Source organism: Sturnira hondurensis, unplaced genomic scaffold (genome assembly GCF_014824575.4).
Source record: "Sturnira hondurensis isolate 20B ecotype Veracruz unplaced genomic scaffold, ASM1482457v3 Scaffold0006013, whole genome shotgun sequence".
Classification (NCBI taxonomy): Eukaryota; Metazoa; Chordata; class Mammalia; order Chiroptera; family Phyllostomidae; genus Sturnira; species Sturnira hondurensis.
The window spans coordinates 425,598-443,895 of record NW_028078644.1 but is presented as its reverse complement, the minus strand read 5'-3'; the positions used below and the strand labels follow the sequence as shown (position 1 = coordinate 443,895).

Sequence of the window (18,298 nt, the reverse complement as noted above, 5' to 3'; positions counted from 1 at the left end):
AAAATTTAATTTGTTTTTAAAAAATGTTGTAGGAGGTTTACCCTGTACCCTGCATTTTCGAGTAAGATTTTTTATACCTGATCCCAACACACTGCAGCAAGAACAAACCAGGTAATCCTTTTTTTTTTTAAGTTTTCTATTTAGTGTATAAAAATGAGTAATCACTGAAACTGTACTCTGTGTGTTATCACTGGGGCCAAATCCTTCATTTGGGTATAACTGCACCAATAATTGTGATCTAAGTAAGCATTGGGGTACACAGATTGAAAGTTTAATCCGCTAATTCATGTTCAGTCTCAGGCCTGCTTCTCTAAAATCCCCGCCCCCCCGCCCCCATCTGCAGCCTCCTGCCTTGCCCCCGCCCCCACCCCCACCCCCTGCCTCTGGTGCCCCTGTGTTCAGAGAACGAAGTTCCCTTCTCCTGAGGAAGGCAGGGTTTAGAAGAGGAGCTTGTGAGACAGTCCTCTGTGGATCGTGTGGCATGGTGTCTCTGCAGGGCTGGGACTGAGGCTCTTCAGGCTAACAGGAGGTCTCGAAGCTAAGAATCCTCTCTCAGACCCCTCCCTACTTGGTAGGAGCTGGAAAGCTGGCGGGCCACTTCTCTCCTCAGTGACTCAGCCAGCCAGGGCAGGCCACCTGTGAACCAGATAAGGGAAAGAGGGCTGTGATAGGAGTTGTTTATCCCTCCGGGCTTGGTGTTTGGCGGAAGCTTTGTGCTGGCACCGGTGGGTTTCCTGGGTGGGGAGCCGTGTTTGGAATGGAGGGTGCGGGCACGGGAGAGCTGTGGCTGTGCTGTTCCAACAGGTACTGTGCAGACTCAGCCGTGCCTCTGCTGTCCCGCCTGGCAACGTCGGGCCCTTTTGTTCTTGATACTTTTTTCTTGAGTGGGGGTGGGGGGAGCTCTTCCAACAGGGATAGTGAATCGGTTCTGTGCTCTCAGTGGCCATGAGCCTGCCACCAGACGCAGATGCTGTCTTGTTTTTCTTCCTCCTTTCATTTTTTAATGGTAGTCACATGATCACATTTTAACTTACAGTGTGTTTAAAGGCCAAATATTAGTCTGTTACTCTGTTTTGCCTTCATTGGGCACCTCTTCGCCCTACAGTAGCAGACACTGGGGGTTGGCTATGTGTGCTGTGAGGTTAGACTTTAAGCCGGTGTGAGAGAGGTCCGTCACACTCGGTCAGTGACTGTGGGCAGTGCATGCGCTGGTTCGAGTTTCCTCCCCTAGTGGTCCTGTGCTCTGGTGGACTGAGGGGTAGTGTGGAGATGCTCAGCCCAGCAGGTCAGTTCATGAGCGATGGTCAGTCCATGAAGTGGTGACATTGTCTACAAGAATATGTACTTGAAATGACTCCAGGCCATTGCTAAGTATCAAGTTCTATTCAAGGGCTGCTTTAATAATGGCATGATGGGATACACGTATAAATATATAATATATATAATATACATGGGTACAGTGAGGTTTTTGATCACAACCCCACAGTAAAAGTGTATTTTGATTCATTACACAGGTACTGAATCAAACTTTTCATAAAACAGTAGTAAATGCAAAAGTACCCTAAAGTTTTTTGTTGTTCTTTTTCCTCTTGAAATGCCAGTTGTGGCCCATGAAATTGATTTTCCCACCAAGCAGTGGGTTCCAACCCCACGTGCGACTGTGCTGTCTGCACTGGTGGTTGCTGCCCCTCACCCCATCCTGTCCCCGTGGTGCTCTCCAGAGAGAGATGGGGTGGACGGTTTGCTGGGGCCAGCCCAGGGCACACGTCCCTCTCCAGCACCCCTGGGCACTGGACGTTCACTTCCATAGCCGTGGGGAAGAAGCTCGCTGCCTTCGGCACTAGCCGTGGGAATCCCTCTGCTCCACCTCCCTGGAAGGAGAGGGGAATGTGGGGAGTTCAGACAGAGGGACGGCTTGGGGGAAGCGAAGGCAGCCTCAGGCCTGCAACAGCATTCGGGGCAGGGGGAGTAGATGTGCTTGGTGGTAGAATTCCGCCGGTGAGCGGAGGCTGCAGAGGGGCGGGTTTGGGCTCAAGATGAGTAATTGTCAATTTTTGCTTTTACCTAAGTCCCATATAAACTTCAGTTTGTCCATGTGTGTCTCCTAAAGTTCGGTTCTACAGGACGGACACCCAGCCCCAGCACCCCGCCCCCCTTCCTAAGGTCGGTGGTACCCACAGGGTCTTGTGGGATATGGCTGTCACCTCCCGGGTTTGGGCACCAGATTTCAGCGCAGCAAGGGACCGTGGCAGCAGCCACCCCTGTGGTTCCTATACAGCCGTGCCAGGCTCCTACCATTAGCTTATTACATTAATTTATGTGTGTGTGTGGTGTTGGCTTGTTTTTCTTAAATGAAGAGTTTGACCTGTGTTCCTGGCACATAGTGTTTTAGGAAGCCCCAGCTCTGTAGCTTGTCCAAAAGTTAAGTTCCCTTTTAGAAATTCAGCTCTTAAGCGTCCAAGAAGGGCCCAGGGTAGTGCTTGCTGCTTTCTAGGGACCCGGGCAGGGACGCGTTTGCTGCTTTTTCTGAAGTTGAGCTCACGGTGGGGTACGGTCTGGGAGTGGTCACGGCAGTTCCGAGGACAGGCACGCCAAGCACCTCTCCTAGGTGACGTTCCTTTATTCTCACCGCCAAATAAACGTCTCCTTGATGGCGAGCCTTCCCAGCTGCCGTTTCTGATCAATTTAGATCTTTGTAAACAGAATTTCATTTCCTGGCGGACTCGGAACTAGGCTCCTGTGACACGTCCAGGAGTCTGCTAGGTTTGGGTCCCATCCCACCCTCTGACCTGCTCCCGATGAGGTCACGGGGCTTGCGCGGCGGCAGCTTTGCCGACGTTGCACGACAGTGAGCATGTGCCGGATGCCACCAAATGGTACACTTTAGAGGAGTTAAAGTGGTACGTGGTACGTTGTGTGGATTTCACTACAATGAAAAAATTGCAATGACAAAATCAGTCCCCAAAAAAAGCTTTGCCGAATGTGTGACAAGGTAGCATTTGATGAATGGTGGTGTCCAGGCTCAGGTTCTCGTTTATATCCCTAGGAAGACACCCTGATTAGCTGGGCTCATCAGCGAAAGCCCAGATCTACCATCGGATTACCTCTAATTCTCTCCCTTCTCTTCTTTCTCTCAATAGCATTGTGGGAGGAGAGAACACTTAATTCTGGTTGAATGTCAGCTTGGATAAACATAGCAACAAACTAGAAAGGACTGAGTATGTTCTCCTAGGTGGACAAGGCAGAGCTTCCAGCCTGGGATAAGCGCCAATCAGCAAATCTCGGTTATACCGTCTCTCAGTGCTGGCCTTCAACCCATGCAGGGTAGCCAGCCGATGGTAATTATAATCAAAGTAATAATAGCAGAGTTAGGAAGCTGACCCTAAGTGTTTTGTCATCAGATGCATAATAAATTTGTGGCATAGCCAGATATATTTTCGTAGCATAAGTGTCCAGGTTAAAATAAGACATGACGGATCCCACATAGCCTATCTGCACATCAGTCGCCTCGTCTGTAAGAAAACAGAGGTAGCGGTGCCTGCCTCGCAGAGCTATTGTGAGGCCGCAGTGAGACAGTAAGTTATAAAACACCGTGTGCACGGCCCAGAGCTGTGCAAGTAGGAAGTTGTAATGCCGTGGGAAGCATTCACGTCTCAAAACACCAGCACCTTAACCTTTAAACATAAATTTGAAGGAATAATGAGAATAATCTGTTTAAATTGCCAAAATTATCTCTCCCTGGCTCCTAAATTGTATTTTAAGAAGTCTCACTTTTGTCCTCCTGGCCAGACACTGGAATGTCTATCCCACTTGAGTCCAGGCTTTAAAAAAGAGTGGGACCTCGCGGCCAAGTGTCACGGGTACGCCGCATCTCTAAATTTAATGCTCTCCAGGGCCCATCCCAGCCTGCACAGCACGGCGGGGGCGGGGGGGGGGGGTGGGGCCGTTACCTGGGTGGAAGGCAGACTCACAGGACGATGGGGCACCTGTGACACCTTCCTGAGCTCCGCCCACGAGTCAGGTCCTGGGTTTTGAAGTGACGGCAGTTACAAGGAAGTGAGGAATCCGGCACGGAGGTCTTGGCAGCCTCTTGGTGCCTGTCGCACCAGTGCTGCAACACCCACAGTTCCTGGGACATGGGGAAAAAACCCAGCTGGGTGTTTGCGCCCCCGCCAAGGAGATGTCTTCACAGACCCTCCTCCCCTCAGCCACTTCATGCAGAGGGTACGTGGGTGTGCAAATGCCACGTTCAGAACAGCAGCCCCTCAAGCGTGTGGAGGCTGCCAGTGCAGAACGTCGTAGGTGCTGGTGCCCTCAGATCCCCCAAATTTGATTGGAGAGGTCCAGGCTGAAGGTGGGGCACTCACTGACCAGCTGATCCTTGATGGGCTATGTCCACCCCACCCATCCCTGCCCAGCCATCCCGAAGATGGCATGACCTGGCACGAGGCTGCTTGGAAACTGCCCCGGCCAGTCAAGACTGAGGCAGCCACAAGAGCCCTCGTTGCTGAAGGGGTGGCCTTGAAATGTGCAAAACGGTACCTGATGCTTTAGACAAAAAAAAATGTGCCTTTGTGTATTTTGTTTATCAAATGTACAAGTCATATTTCAATTTGAGCATGATGAATTAATGAAAATAATTGTTTCATAGGCATTTGTATTTCTTACAACTGAAGATGGATATCTGTGAAGGAAGGTAATGAGAATTTTGCATTCCTCTTCCCCTGTCAGTTGCCAGCCCAGCGGAACCGCTGGTTCCAATCAAATGAGCGTGCCTTGCTGGTAGCAGCACCAGATGTGGACAGGGTGGATGTTGAAAACAGCATCCTGTATAATATGCTTTGGACATCCATCCAAACTCGGTCCTGGTGTGGAGAGGCTAAGGACCAATAAAATTGGTTTCACGTTATTTCAATTCCATTACAAAAGGTACAGTTATCTTTCTGGTAAAGACCTGAGAAATATTAAAGGGAGGGAGGGGCCCCGAATGTAAAAGACTTCCCTCAGGGAGGCGGATCAGGCCTCAGTCAGGTCCCCTGAGAGCCCCGCAGTACCTGGGGAGGGTTCGGTTCCTCCCCGGGTTCGTTTCCGCTCAAACACATGAGCGCCCGCCCGTGATTCATCACTCCTTGTGTATCAGGGCCGCCTCCATGGCTGGAAAGTGGTCCTCTCATAACTCAGGAAAGGAGAGGAGATGCCAAGCCAGTGGTCGCTGAGCCGCCTCCTCCCAGTCCTGAGTCTTTTCTTGACTTGTGGGAGGAAGCGCAGCAGGGAAACTGGAGGGGACAGCCGCATCTTATTCCCGATCTCCTCCCCTTTCCTCCCGTCAGTTTAGTTCTCCGAGGTGGGTCTTCAGAAGCCTCTGCTGTGCTTCCATAGTGGGGCTTGCGGGCTGGTGGGGGCAGGGAGACCAGAGCCCATGAAGCAGTTTGGACCCATATGGGCAGTGGAGACCACAGTGTTCATAGGTTGCAGGAGAAGGAGACGCGGGTGTGGGCTGCATCTGTTAGAGGGATGTCCTCTGTTGATGGCTGAGCTGAGGGTAGAACGCAGGCTTGCAGTGTTCTTCAGCTGGTGTGTACACTATTTCTTGGAAGTGTTTTCCTTTCTGACTCAATCACAGGATGGCTTCTTCTGTCTAAACTGAACCTACTTAGCCTCTCCCTGAGTTGTTCCCCAAATCCCATTCAGCTGCTCTTCCTGTCGCAAGGACCCTGGCTTCGGTTTCGCTGAGGCCCATCTCGGTAGGAGAGCGAATGGCTGATGTTCACTCTCCCCACGGACTCTCAGGGTCCCCAGACAAACGAAGAGACAATGAGTATCCCCAGATGTGTCTCCAACCTTGGAGCGAACACTTAGAAGTTCCAATTGATACCAGAGAGGGAAGGCCACCTTCCCATGTGGCTACAGGGCCCAGTACACAGTGCAGGGATTCAAAGGGGACCCTGGCAAGCCAGCCGAATTAGTCAGAGAGGTGGCCATGACTCACATCTTCAAGGGCTGCCATGGAAACCGCATGTTTTCTCCACTTCCCATGGGGTTGCTGAGAAGAATGCTTTTAAAATCTCTCCCCACGCTGCAGGCCCTCACCCCTGCTGCAGGGTTCAGCCCTCCCCATTGCCCCCCTCCACCGGGCAGTGATCCCTGCCCCAGGTCTGCTGGCCAGGCTCCGAGGAGACCATGGAGCCCCAGGTGGAGCGGAGAAAAGGGAGCACTCAGAGGGTTTGAGGTGTGACCAGGACAGAGGTGAAAGCAGGGGCAGGAGCTGGAGGAGGCGGAAGAGTAAGTCCAGCCTGGAGTCTGGGTCCCAGGTAGGTGGTGGGAAAGCTGAGGGGTGGGCAGCCCATTCCCTGTAGATCGGAAGCTTCAGAATAGATAGACCTGGGGGTCTTAAATAACTATAACTCATTGAACAAGATAACTTAAAACTCACTGGGGCTTTAAAATTCATCATGCTTTTGTATTTTCTCCCTTTAAGAGGGTGCCACCCTTCCAGAGAGTGGGTGGTCCGGAACCCTAGCGCCAGTGGGGGGCTGGGGTGTCGGCGGAAAGCCCTGTGGATTCTCAGGTCTTTACTGGAAAGATACGACGGTTGCCCCGCGGTCCAGGAGCACAGTTTTCTCACATCTGTTCTTAGTGGTGTGAGCTGGCCTTTCTTAACCAGCCCAAACCCTCACCCGCCGTGGCCTCCAGGGTATAAGCATTAATGTATATTACTTTAAACATGAAAAAGTTTTAATTTTTAGAAATCTTTACTGTTGCACTTACCTTGACTGCCTGATGTTAGTTGTGTCATAAAACCGTTTTCATCGTGACTCACGGTGTGTTTTAGTGGTTAACTTGGGAGAGGAAAGACAGGCGGTCCGTGAGTGTTCCAGGCCCCTGTGCCTTTTTGCCAACGTGTTTTTCTCCTGACAGGTTGACCTGCCCGCTGAACTCGGCAGTGGTCCTAGCCTCCTACGCAGCACAATGTAAGTCACCGCAGGAGTGCTTCGTGCGGGCACAGATCGCTGGCCTCTCCGGTTTGACTGTGTCCCTGCCCCTCTCCCCCGGGGCTCCTGTTGTCCAGAGAGTTCCACTCGAACCCCGACTCACTCTCTCTTTTGGCTTGGGGGTGTTGGTTAGGGAAGGCAGTGAAAGGACAAAGGGGGTGGGCTGTGGCGTGAGGTTTTCTCCCAGGGGAGCGCATGAAACAGAAGACCCCCATCACGCATTACGTTTTCCAGAGGCTCGGCTCACGGTCTGTGCTTGTTCTCCGTGACAAGCCCCATGGGGTAGGTATTTACACCGGTCACCTCGCACAGACTTGGAAACCAAGGCCCACCTAAGTTACGGAATTTGCCGGAGGACGTTCCTGCTACTTGTTTGATGCCTCTCAGAATGCCACTGGGATCTTAGGAATTTATTTTTAGAGTTTCCATAGAGCTAATGGGTTATATATACTTTATTCAATAGCAGTACTGCCCAGTAGAAATGCGTATGAGTTGCATGTGTAATTTCAAAGATTTTATTTATTTTTAGACAGAGGGAAAAGGAGGGAGAAAGAAAGGGAGAGAAACATTGATGTGTGGTTGCCTCTCACACAGGCCCCCAACTAGGGACCTGGCCTCTAACCCAAGCATGTGCCCTGATTGGGAATCGAACCAGCGACCCTTTGTTTTGTGGGCCAGTACTCAATCCACTGAGCTACACCAGCCAGGGCACATTACAATTTTTTAAATCTTCTAGTAACCGTATTAAAAAAATAAAATGAAACAGATAAGATTAGTTTTAATATGCTTTAACCCAATATTTCCAAAATACTATCGTTTTAATATGTAATTAGGGTAAAAAATTATTAATTAGATATTTTACTTTTGCTGTACTTCCTCTCTGGAAACCAGTCAGATTTCACACTGCCAGCGCATCTCAGTTTGGACTGCCGCATTCCCAGTGCTCAGGAGCCGCATGGGACCAGTGGCGGCCATACTGGGCAGAAAGTCCAGACAGACTTTTCCAGCAAGGCCTGTGGAAGCTGGAGCACCGGTCTCCTCATTCAGTCAGCAGAACTTCCCTGAGCCTGTGTTTCGTGACAGCCCTGCAGCAGGTGCTACTGCACGCGGAGAAAAGGCGACCCGCCAGGTGGAGGGCGAAGTACGGCTTTGTGGTTAGTTTGCTGTGTGGCGCCAGCACAGGATGCCCACAGAAAGCTTGTGCAGAGCCGTGTGGAAGCTCAGGACTTAAGAAGGGCCCTCTACTTTCTCCTAAGCCCCACACCGTCTAGGCCTGCTACCTTCTTGGCTGACCGCATGGTAGAGAGTTGAGAAAGCAAGATGGGCCAGGCATCGAGCAGGTGTGGCTGAACTGCGCACCCTACTGAGGTCTCAGAAGAGGCAGGGTAGCAAGAGAAGGCTGATGGAGACTCCTGAGGTGGCCTGAAGTCTGCCTGCTGCCCCAGCAGCAAAGAACAGAAATGGGAGAGGCGAAGAGCAAGGTGGTGGGCCTGCAGCTTGCCTGCCGACCTGCGTAACACCAGGAAGTGGAAGACGTTTAACAGTGACCCTGCTCACTAGTGAGACAAGACCCAGTGTTAGTCTGTCTGTGTAGCCTGCCTCTCCTTCTCCCCAATGGGAAACCGAGAGGAGGTTGCTGAGGTTGGCCTGGGCGGGTTTGAAACTTCGCCTTTCCCTGAGGTATGTTGAGAATAGACCTGGCCACGTCATATCTGTGTGGGAAATGGCACATCACTGGGTGGCTCCATGTGTATGGCTCTCTTGACCTCAGGGACTCCGTGTCTGCCAGGCTGGTCAGCTGGGGTGACCACGCTTTCCCACGCCTCAGAGGGTGCTCACAGCCGGAGCTTTAGGTTCAAGGGACAGGAACACTGGAAAGGATGCACTACGCAGTCGGGCTTGATTTAAATCCCGGCTTCTGCGTTTGTCACTCACATGAATCTCGATTTTTTTCACCGTTGAGATGGAGGTGATGATGGTGATTGTGACAGTTTGCAATATGACTCCTTGGTCAAACAGCATGTGTGAAGGTGATCTACAACTACGAGCGTTTCATAGTTGGACAGTTGCTGTTAACCGAGTCCGTGAGAGCACAGACAAGCCATGTTGCCTGAGTTTTGCTTCTTCCACTTGCACCTGCGTGACCTTGAGCCCCTCCAGCCTCAGCTTCTTCATCCATCGGGTGGGGATGCCCAGAGGACCAACCTCAGAGGGTTGTAGTGAAGATGGGATGGGTTAATACGGAAATAGGCCTTAGAACGGTGCGTGGCACGTGGCAAGTGTACTATTACTGCATGTCCGTGTCTGTCTGGTAGAAAGCTTTTAGAAAGTACTGCCTGTCACAAACAAATTCTATTTGGAGTAAAATTTAAGAATAGAAAAAAATCTTATTTTAAGCTTCAGTCCTCAGGTTCCATTCCGCAAGAGACTGATGGGTTGGGGCTAAAGAAGGTTGTTAGCATCTAAAAAGTGCAGACGGGCTTCGGCGGAAATAGTAGCTCGATGGTCTTGCTAAATAATATCATGGACGTCACGCAGCCGTTTTAAGGACCAGTTCTTTATTCCTCCACCCTCAGTAAATACATTTTTTTCTGTACTCTGTAGATACACTTCTGTAGCGTTAATTTTTAGATACGAAATTGCTGGATCAAAGGGAACGCCTACATTTTATCTGGTACATTTTGCAACATTGTTCCAAGACAGGTGTCTATTATGAAGACAAGCCCTACCTACCAATGAGCAGCCAATCAGCGGTCGAAAGGCACATTTTCCTACTGGATAAGACAAGTGATCTGTGGGTGAGATACCCGAAAAGTCAATGGTGGAAGATTGCTGGCTCTTGTCAGGAGTTTACGAGGCTCGAAGAATAATGTTTTTAGAAATACGTATTTACTCCATAATGCCCTCTGAGTCTATGGCACATGTGGGTGCTGCACGAGGCTCACTGTGCACACACAGGCGGCCGGCTGCTCTACACAAGGGGGCCCGCAGCCTGCTGGGAAGGCAGGGCCAGACTGGATGATGCTGGCCCTGAGGCTGAGCACAGAGGCTGTGCTGCATCCTGACTGGGAAGGAGAGGACAGAGTCTGGAAGAGCCTCAAAGCCCAAGTGGGAGGTGGAGGAATAGCTTGAAATGCCACGCATTTGAGTTCCTGTGACATACTCTGTCTTTTTTACAAAATACAAAATATGAGCCAGAAGAATGCTTGGGACTTAAAAGACAAGTCCCTTATTTCTTTTTCTTCCTGCCATCATTAGCTTTGGCACACATCGGCTGGGCATGTGGTGTAGTAAATGTGCAGTGTGGGCTGTGCTCAGAGTCCAGCCTCTGAGTTACCAGCTGAGCGACAGTGGGCAGGTCCCTCCGTCAGTCCCAGGTCCATGATCTGTTTAATGGGGAGGGACACGTGGCCTCCCACTGGGTCGTCAGGAGCATCTCCTGCAATGATGTCCTTGAAGTCAAAGTGGGAACCACTCTGTGCCTTGCAAATCTTTGTGTGTGGCTGTTAATGTTGTTCCCCTCTAGTGGTTAGCACAGGACTCTGCACAGAGGAGCCGAGGAAGATTTGAAGGTTTCAAGGGAAAATCTTGAAGTCTTGAAACCTCCCTACAAGGAGGTTCATTGGCCCTGTGTTACGTTCAGATGTTTGTCGATGACTTGACTAAAGAGAAAACCTTGCTGTTCATCTTGGGGCTGGGACTGTTAGTGAAACAATGGATGACCAAGTCAGGATCCAAGAGGATCTTCTGAGCTAATGAAACCAACAGAGTAAAATTTAGTAGGACTCTGCAGGAGGCTCAGGAAAATCATTTGCAGCATTTGGTTGCCCTTTGGGGATGTCACCACTGTCATTGGCAAATGGCCAACAACAGCTCAGGCCTGGCAGGCAGGCTGGTGGGTGGGTAGGAGCACTGGCTGAGGTGTAGGTCACCTGGGTTCTGATCCAAAATGCTGATAAGTGGCTCTGTGATTGGGGCAAGTCCCTTCTCTGCTCTGGACCTTCATTTCTCCCCCTTTCACATGAGGGGTTTGGATGAGGGGATTCTTAAGCTTTCTCGAGCTCTCCTCATTGAAGACTCTGCCAGGGCATCTAAATCACTTCCTATAAATGCACTGCTGATCACTTCACTGTGCACAAAATCACTTGTAAGCCACACTGTGCTGACAACATACAGCCTTGACACTTCTGTCCACAGCTTAGCCTCACCTGGCTGGTTGTCACGGCCTATGGGCTACACTTAGCCACGTCCACATGCATAGGCCGCTGGGCTTTCCATCTTCCTCCCCTTCAAAAAGTGACCTTTGCAGTAGCCTGTCTACAAGTCAGTGCCAGGTACCACATCTCTGAGCACCTACTGTGTGCCTTGCCTAGGATCTAGGCCCTAAAGATTATTCAGACCCACTCCCAGCCCTCGAGGAACAGCATATGGAGGAAATAGCTCCCTTCATTACTGTGTGATCTCAAAGAGTGGCCCTTGTGTATGATAACAGTTGAGGGTCTGCAAGGCTGAGTGGATGTAAAGAGAGATACCTTGCATCTGACTTTGTGTTTGAAAGCCACCTGAGCAGCCACCTGGCTCACATCCTTCTGGGACTGGCCGTGAAGCACTGCCCTGGTCCTCCCCAGTCCAGGTCTTTGTGAAAAAGGAGTTGTGTTTGCTTTGGAAACCTGTGTTGAACGGGTGCTCCGAGAGCCTCGTGAGTCTTCAGAAGCCCCCTGGCATTGAAGCCAGCTGCAGGAAGAATTCATTAAAACCTTTGGAAAAATCATATTTTTCAGAAACAGATGAAAAATAGTCTTTTTTATTTTGTCAAGAAAATGAAATACTAGATTAATTGCCCATCAGAGCTAGAAGTTGTCTCTCTCCTGTTTTTATGCAGATGGAAACACTGAATCTTGGGGAAAGGAAGTAGGTGCTCTTGGGTGCCCGCCCAGGGTCCTCTTTCCCAGTCTCCTCCGCCGTCCAGACGCCCGGGTGGCGTGAGTCCCCAGGGCAGCCAAGAGCCCCTGCACGGGTTGAGCGCTGCCCAGCTGTCAGGAATGCGCATCACACCACAGAGCTCAGTGGGCCGTGTCTGCAGAGGACAGTCCAGGGTCCGAGGGGGCGGGGGAGCAGTGCCATCTGGACCAGGGGCCAGTCTGGGAGTTCCTCTGTGAGGCGCCCCCTTTTCTCTTCCCTCTCTGGCTGCAGGTCCCCAAAAGTATTTCTCTGACAGCCCCAATACCTGTCTTCCTTTCTTCTGACTCCCCCTGAGAATGTTTCCCTCTCCCCCAAAACTCTCCCCTCAGCCTTGCCAGGGCCTAGATCCTTCAGCCCCACCCACCCCCATTCCTCATGCCCCTCCCCCCACGGCCTCTGAACACATCTTAGTTCCCTCCCTTCTGTGCCTCCTGGATTCCAGGACTGAATCAGGATGCAGGCAGTGAGAAGGTCAGCATGGCCCCTCTCTGCCCTCCCTCGTCTTTTGGAGCAGGTGGGCCCAGGGTTCAGTGACCGCGGGGCACTGCAGGAGCCTGCCCAGTGCCTGGCATGCAGAGTGGCATTTTTCTGAGTGGGTTCTCTTCTCTACCCAGGGGTGGGGACACAGAGTGCTGTGTGGACCAGCCATGGACGAGACTAGGAAGGCCCTAGACTCAGACAGTCTCCTCCTTCCCCCTCGTGTGGCCTCAGGGACCAGGAGCGTGCGGTTGGAGCGCACGTGGGCAGGCCTCGCCCACAGGGAGAGTTCAGGGAATAAACGTGGATTCCGGAGCTAATGGGGAGCTCAGGTTCCTGTGGTGGCAGAGCCTTGGGGGAGAATATTTCCAACCTGTGTTTTTCGTCTGATGCCATAGATGCTTGTAAATCCAGACCACGTTGAAAAGGCAGTTTCCTCCTCCTTCTGTCTTGATAGCTCATTTTGGAGATCATGATCCTTGCGTTCATCAGCCGGGCTATCTTTGCGATAGTCAGTTTATACCAGATCAGAACGAAGACTTTTTAACGAAGGTGGAATCGCTCCACGAGCAGCACAGGTGAGAGGAGGGAGGGTGGCCTACTTTGGGGGCGGGGGTTGGGTGCTGTCCGTCCCACATGCCCTGTGTTGGCTGTGTTCTCCTCTCCCTTTTGTTCACGAGTCCTCTTTCAAGATGTCGGGGGTTTGTGGGCCTTTGAGCTTTATGAGGGCATGTATATCTGGCATAACTGGCCTTCTGTGAAGTGTAAAAATGCAGCAAGAGCTTAGGGCTATTTGCTGTGTTCTCTTTTAGGCTCTTGTTGAAATCGGTTAACTCCTCAAGGACAGGTCCATTTTTAAAAGACGGCCCCCCACCCTGGCCCTACCAGGCAAACCTTTTCATGGTTTACCCCATTTAATAAAATGGGCTGTTCCTCAGGTAGGATTGAATACACAGGCTGATGGACAGAAATGCTGACAGGCTGGGGCAGTCCGAAGCCCTCTCTAGCCTCAGCTCAGGAGGTTGCCTCACTCCCAGAAGGGAACCCCAGGCTTTTGCACTGACTCGGGCCAAGCTGTTTCTGCAACAGACACAGCCCACTGGGCCTCCACTTTCCTCGCCTCAGTTATGGTAGCTCCCCAGCCCCCCAAGTGGAAGGCTGGGCCTCAAGGGACCCCATGTGCTTGGGAAGGCCATAAAAGCAAAGGCCAGCCACCCGGCGTCCCTTCGAAAAGGCTCTGCCAGTCCTCTCCCAGAATTGCTCCCCAGGCAGAACCAGCGTCCTAAAATAGTACAGTGACGTTTGGGAGTTTGAGGCGGCTGCTTAAAGGGTGGATAAAGGCAGAAAGACCTCAAGAGCACCTATTAAGCAACTGGGAATAAGTAGGTCGCAAATTCCGGGAGATGACCGTCTTCTGTGTCTGAATATTGAGAGCCTGCTGAATGAGAAGTATTATTTAGTAAAGAAATGGGTGGGCTAGCTGAAGTCTTGCTCAGTGGACAAGAGGGAAAACCTGGTTTAGTAGAATATAGATTTAGATTAAGATTAGTAACATAAGGCAGTTAGTAACTTTAGAGTAATGCTCTCAGATTTTTTGAGGTTTGTATTAATTTTTAACCTGGGAGTTAACATCCTCTATTGGGTAAACTCTGGATCTCCTCTCTCCTCTAGTGGGCTGAAGCAATCGGAAGCTGAATCCTGCTTCATCAACATAGCGCGGACCCTCGACTTCTACGGAGTGGAGCTGCACAGTGGCCGGGTAGGTGCCCCGGGCACATTTTGCTTCAAAAAATGGTTTTAATTTCTGAAAATTTGAAAACATCTTCTGAAACTTTTTCATTTGCAAAACAAACAAAAAAATGCAACGAGACAAACCTCACAAAACCTTTTTTTTTTTCAGATGTTTGGAAGTTTATAAAGTAATGAGTTTTGCTGGTTATTTATTCAGTTGCTTTTTTTCATGTTTGCCTTTGTACTGAAGGCTTTATCTCAGGCGAGGGTCAGAGGATTACAAACAGGTAACTTTTGTGTGGCCCTTTTATATTACGGATGAAGAAGCCAAGAACTGTTTTCTAAGTAACACTTTAATGAGCTAAGGTTTCTACTATTTAATCTCAGCACTGCTCAAATTAGAACTAATGACACAAATAGTATTATTTTTTAAGTTATGTGATTATGGACATTCATATTTTAAGTTGGTTGTGAGTTTTTTAATAAAATTGACTAGTATCTATTATTTCTTGAGCAGTTTCTGTCTGTCACGCAGTAGTTTATTTATTTCCCATGAGGTGTTATCGTTACTCCCATTTCACAGTTGGAGAAACCGATACAGACTTTTCAAAGGGACTTAGAGCACGTAAGTAGTAGCTTCAGTGCATGACCCCAGCACTGTCTGATTGATAGCTGGCCTTTCCTCTTTCTGCCTGTAATTGGCCCACATCGTATCCAAAAGGAAGCCAATATTGGCCGAACACCTGATATGTACTGGCCATTGTTCCAGGTGTTCTCATATGAGACCATGAGGTCCCCTTTAAAAATTACAGGAACCTCATGAAGTTAGTATTCTAATTATCTTATTTTGCAGATGAGAAAACTGAAGCTCAGGAAATTTGAGGAAATGACCAAATTTTATATCTATATAATATTTTTGCAATTCATAGCAAGACACTGTTCAGTCCCAAAACTGTGGCAGACACGTTATAACATAGGGAAGAAAGTAGGAAAAAGATACTGGATCTTAGAAAATATCAACTTTGAGACTTGACCACTAAGTCCTAGTTGCAAATTATATTCTGTTGCTAGTGGAACATTGTGGAGAACTAAAGTAGGCTTGGTATCTGCCTGAATTGATCCATGTTCTCCCCAGCCCCAGTGCCCCCCACAGGGGTCCTGAGGCCAGGTGATTACCCGTCTGGCTGACAGCTCCACAGGACCAGAGGCAGCTGGGTCACCCCCAGTTATGCTGCATCAGCTGGAACCCCCTGAATCTCAGACTTGACTCCGCAGAGCTTCTCAGGAGCTCAGAGTCTGCAGTGGGCCTTGCTGCCTCTCCAGGACCGCCCTCCTCCAAGGGTGACTCAGCAGTCTCAGCTGCTCTTGGCTGTGGCTTCAGCCTCTCAGCTCAAGGCCTCGTGCTCATCTCGAGGAGAGGAGGCTGGAGGCTGCACACCAGCTCTTACATGACCTGGCTCAGAGGAGACACACTGTCACTTCTGACGTTAGCACATCAGCCAGAACTAGTCAAATGGCCCTGCCTTGTACAAGGGGAGCTGGGAGCTATGGGGATGGGCGTGGGAGTTGAGTGGTCAGTAACTGTCCATGCTGCTGGGTTGAAGTCCAGACTGACAGACCATAGAGCCAGCAGATTTGAAACCCAGGTCGCTGCCCACCCAAGCCATTCGTTTATGTCCTTGTTCTGCACTCAGTTTTTATTTTATTTGCTCATTTGTTTGTCCTGCCTGCCTAGTATTTTCCCCTATATTTTGATCCCAGGTGTCACGTTAAAATGCAACCCTGGTTTCCACCAAACAAATTTGCTTTTGCTTAAGCATGTGATTTCAGTTGGGTGCTCGTCAGTGTCTACTCCCTGGATTCTCACTATATCGGCACTGTTTTCATTGGCCAGTCTCTGATTCATCAAATTCACACCATTTTTTTAAAAAGCCGTGTCCTACGACCTTTAGTTATATTCTCTAATCTCAGCCTGGTAAACCCTTGGAGGTGGGTTCGATAATCCTTGTCGCATAAAAGGAAACATTAAGGCTCAGTAGTCCGAAATGACACAGCTAGTAAGTGCCATCCGAGTCAAACTCTGCTCTTTCCTTGTAATTACAAGTATCTGGGTAAATAGGTATATAGATAACTTAAGGGAAGGAACTGTTTTGTTTGAAAATTTTATGTACACGTACTCACCATGTTCCCAAACGGATTTAAATAGCTTAATGGAGCTGCATCTTTCTTCCGTATCTTCATTATCTACAGCAATGCCTAGCACATAGGTTCTTTATAAATGTCAAATTTACTGGATTTATAAGCAATGTTTCTGTTTTCACTGGATTTAAAGTCAGTGGATATACACTTCATTATAATAGCTAAACCTTTCCAGTGGTGAGAGTCAAGGTTTATATAAAGCTGTGCAGGGCATAAGAGCTTTCTGATTTTCATGTGATATCTACTACTAATTGGTGAAAAGGTCAAATCGAATTTTGTTTCAGTGATTCGGTGGAATGAGTGAGCTAGCCCGGTAACTTTTGAAACTGGTGAAGCAGGTCTCAGGCAGTGTGCATTCACTTTAGAAGAATCTGGTGCTGAGTACCTGGATCTTAAGTGTGTGTTGAGATGGGATTTTTGCCTCTTCACCATGACATTTTGCCTTTGAAGTTCATGCAAGTTGCTGTTTATAAAAGCGTGGGTGCTCAAGGCACCAGAGGACACGAGCCTGACCGTAACGTGCTGTGAATCTGAGGTCTTCCTCTTGACAGGATCTGCACAACTTGGATCTAATGATTGGGATTGCTTCTGGGGGCATTGCTGTGTACCGCAAATATATTTGCACGAGTTTCTACCCTTGGTAAGTACAAACTGGTTCTAATCATTCCTGCATTGTGCTTTTAAAATATGCTGAGCAAAAGTAATGTTACCTTTAATTTTAAACGTGGGGATAGAGACTTTCTCCCGAGAGTTTACCTCTGATCTCTGAATTGGATCCAGATTCAGAACTCGGGAATGTGTGTTTCCATTGGCATCCCCTCCCCACCCCCGGTCACCCTATGGTTTGAGATGCTCAGTGGAAACGTGGATGAAATGGTGTAGGGCAGGTTTTGGAGATGAGGAAGCCTGGGCACTGCATTGACCAGAAGTCAGAGAAGTTTCTCTGGGAAGGAAGTGTATTTTCAATGTGGTTGCTTAGTTATTAATTGGACTTTTACAAGGGTTCATTTCTGGTCCCAAAACTCAGGGGACCCAAGACCTGAATCCTCACCAGAGGAGTGTGTAGGAAAGGCTTCCTAGTGGAGAACATAGGAACACAGACTCTGATGCTGGCTTCAGGTATTCCTAGTTGAGCACTTAGGTGATTTTTCGGAGCCTCAGTTTCCTTGTCTGAAAACTGCATCTAATAAAACATCCTTTTCAGGACTTGGTGCAGGGCTTAGTTGAGGGACTGCTTGGAAAGCGTTCGGTAGGGGACCAGGCATATGAAAAATGCGCAGTTAATGGTGGCCTTGATTGTGTTGCTACACCAACAATCAGGAGGCTACCGGATGCACAGCTATAAATAACAAGAGTTAAGCAACTCGGCTGGGATGTGAGTCTGGGTCCGGCTGCTCTGTCTGTCCTCTTTCTGTGGCTCCACACTGCCCTCACCTGTCTTCCCCAGGCCCACACCAGCTCATGCAGAGCCGCTCGGTCACAAAAGCAGCTGACAGCAAAGAGCGTGCTGCCCGTAGCTCCTGTGATTTAAAAGCTGCATCATAATCCAGGGGCCCTTATGTGATACTCGGCTTCAGTCAGCTGCTTGGTGTTTGGCTGAGGCTGTGGGGCCGCAGTCATTTCCACACTGAAGTAAACTCCGGTCACCCCCATCAAGGACTAGAGGACTTTCACTGGGAGGCATCAGCTGCAGCCCAGCTGATCCTTGAATGCTTTCCTGTGTTTTTTTTTTCCTGTGTTTTCCTTTTTGCAGGGTGAACATCCTAAAAATTTCTTTCAAAAGGAAAAAGTTCTTTATACAACAACGCCAAAAACAGGTGAGTTATATCTATGCTTGCTTTGCTTCTCGTTTTTTAAATATACTTTATTGATTATGCTATTACAATTGTCGTGTTTTTTCTCCCCTTTGTTCCCCTCCACCTTGTACTCCCCCTCAC

At 49.4% G+C, this 18,298-nt stretch overlaps 1 protein-coding gene across 11 annotated transcripts in view; it reads left to right on the top strand.

Annotated features, from left to right (window-relative positions):
• PTPN3 (protein tyrosine phosphatase non-receptor type 3) overlaps positions 1–18,298 on the top strand; it is a 103,857-nt gene that overhangs the window by 37,480 nt on the left and 48,079 nt on the right. For 10 of the 11 annotated variants that reach the window (XM_037047564.1, XM_037047565.1, XM_037047567.1 and 7 more), the window contains 7 exons: positions 33–111; positions 4,652–4,696; positions 6,919–6,971; positions 12,889–13,009; positions 14,103–14,190; positions 16,913–17,001; positions 18,115–18,178. In XM_037047564.1, coding sequence (XP_036903459.1) covers positions 33–111; positions 4,652–4,696; positions 6,919–6,971; positions 12,889–13,009; positions 14,103–14,190; positions 16,913–17,001; positions 18,115–18,178 — 539 coding nt within the window. The remainder of the gene's footprint in view (positions 1–32; positions 112–4,651; positions 4,697–6,918; positions 6,972–12,888; positions 13,010–14,102; positions 14,191–16,912; positions 17,002–18,114; positions 18,179–18,298) is intronic. The other variant, XM_037047572.1, reaches the window with a different exon arrangement.